Here is a 2,223-nt window from a genome sequence, read left to right as displayed (position 1 = left end):
TACTTTGTTATAACATTTACATATGCATTTTTATAATGTTATGATTTAGCCTGGAATTATATTATCTGCGGATCATTTTTTTCCCTTTCTCAGACAAGTTTAGAAGGTCGATAACCAATACCGTAAATACGTTTACACGTTTACACCAATCATGGCCTCCTCTTTAAAAAGATAGTAATGGAAATAAAGCGGCTTTATAGCGTCTTTCTCCAAATTCTCCAAAAAGATCAACACAGTGAACTCCTACAACAGAACTCAAATAAATCAACATGAACAAAGCGATCTATTTGCATAAATTCCCTTCAAACCTATAGGAGATAAAGAGTCAAAAGGTCTCCTTATTGCTCAGTAATAATATACTGTTTTGAATAAAGCATAATATTATCAAACTTTTGATACAACCAGCTACACGTGATAGCTATCAAATTCTGAAGTACTTCACTGACTTATTTACAATTGACATGAAGCACACCCGTGTTGAAGCATTCAAGCTGATTGATTTCAAGTCTATAGCAAATAAATGAGAGTGTCCGCTTACTCGTTCAAGTTATTTACATCTAGTAAAACGTTTCTTACAATCCGCTCTGAACTTTCTGTCCATTATTCCATACACAATCGGATTGACAATGTTGTTGAAAATGTAGAATGTGTGGAAAAATCTGAATAGGAGTAGCTGACTTTGTGGGATTGTTGACCAGAAGTCTCGGTTGAGTGTCTGTTCTATCATGAGCCACACCTTGGGACCAAAGGTGACGATGTAGATGAACGTGATGAGTATAAAGATGATAGCAAGACGGACACCCTGTCGGTCTGCAACGCTTCCTCTGCGTCCAACTGATCCCGTCGTTGAAACCACACTCTGTTGCCGTTTGGGATACTGCCTATCAGGTATGCATTGCTTGCGAGGCTTATTTCCTATATTTGGAGTATTAATCCCATTTTTGATTCCGTTTTCTTTTGTTTCCTTGGTATCTTCATCTGACTTGCTTTCGTTGCTGGTATGAATCTTCATTTGAATGTCTTCGATTGCATCATTGCTGCAAGAGGTACTAGTGTATGACGTGACAGATCCCATCCTCAGTCGGTGCTTTTTCTGTCGTAATATCACCCGAATAATGTTACCGTAACACATGAACAGAACCACGAACCTTATCATAGTCACCACAAACAGAAACACTTTGTAGATAATGTGACCAGTGGCGTGTTCTTCGTCTTTCGTGTCGATACACTTCCATGTCTGAATTGTATAACCGCTTTTCAGTTTCATAGGAACCTGTTCCGCTCGGTAAATAATGAGAGCAGGGAATGAAAGCACCAAGCCAATTACAAAAATACCAATGATAACCTTTCTCTTGACGGAGAGTGTCATTTGACGACCAAAGGGCCGGCAAAGCTTGAGGTAACGGTCAACGGCAATGACGAGAAGGAAATCGGCCGATACCCCGGCAAATATGATACCCAGAAACGCCGCCATTTTACATCCGACATTATTGTCGAACACTAGCGGGTGCGTCTGGGCGTATATCCCCGTCCCCGATGAGACAACACACGATATAAGGTCCACCAGCGCTAGCAAAGGAATGAAGTACCGGTCATCTCGCACGGGTTTCTTACGTGCCCAGTACACAAACATCACTAAACTGTTTCCATATACCCCGATGACGAGGTAAAACCATAGGACAAGTGTCAGTGGAAGAAATGTTTCTTTGATGATATTGTTGACTGATAACAGCGGAGGCAGGTTAGGAATACTAGTTGGTATAGCCAGGCTGTTGGACATATTTGCTGGAGGCTCAAACGTCACGTTCATATTGAGGATTTAAAAACCGGTCCGGTATTTCGTGGATGCGTACAGGTTGACACACAGCAGTAGATTTGATACAGTATCGTCTGTCTTGTGGAGTACACCATATACATCCGGGACATATTGAGAGAGCACACTATACAATACACGAGCTACATAGTTTTATAGTCTAAATGCCCAGCAAACAATTTGTAATGCAATTCTTGTACAGTTTGCAAATGTTTAAACCAATCATGGTACGGTCATTTCTGTTGTATGACCTGTCGATAAGTTGGAATCCCGAGACGAGAGTAACTAATCGAGGACTTACCTATGCAGGAGTATAATTTTTGGTTATATCGACACATTTCAAAACTCACTTACGTTATACAAAAGTCTAACCATAAACTAATTATCAACAGCATAGAGATTAACTTGTT

The 2,223-nt window shown here is 40.2% G+C and overlaps 1 protein-coding gene across 1 annotated transcript; it reads right to left on the bottom strand.

The window, feature by feature from the left end:
• Positions 1-547: 547 nt before the first annotated feature.
• Positions 548-1,810, bottom strand: LOC110457014 (type-1 angiotensin II receptor A-like). The gene has a single exon (XM_021508099.1). The coding sequence runs from the start codon at positions 1,808-1,810 to the stop codon at positions 548-550; it is 1,263 nt and encodes a 420-aa protein (XP_021363774.1).
• Positions 1,811-2,223: the final 413 nt, after the last annotated feature.

Source organism: Mizuhopecten yessoensis, unplaced genomic scaffold, assembly GCF_002113885.1.
Source record: "Mizuhopecten yessoensis strain PY_sf001 unplaced genomic scaffold, ASM211388v2 scaffold8995, whole genome shotgun sequence".
NCBI lineage: Eukaryota > Metazoa > Mollusca > Bivalvia > Pectinida > Pectinidae > Mizuhopecten > Mizuhopecten yessoensis.
The sequence above is the reverse complement of the archived record's forward strand: the minus strand, read 5'-3'. Positions and strand labels throughout refer to the sequence as shown.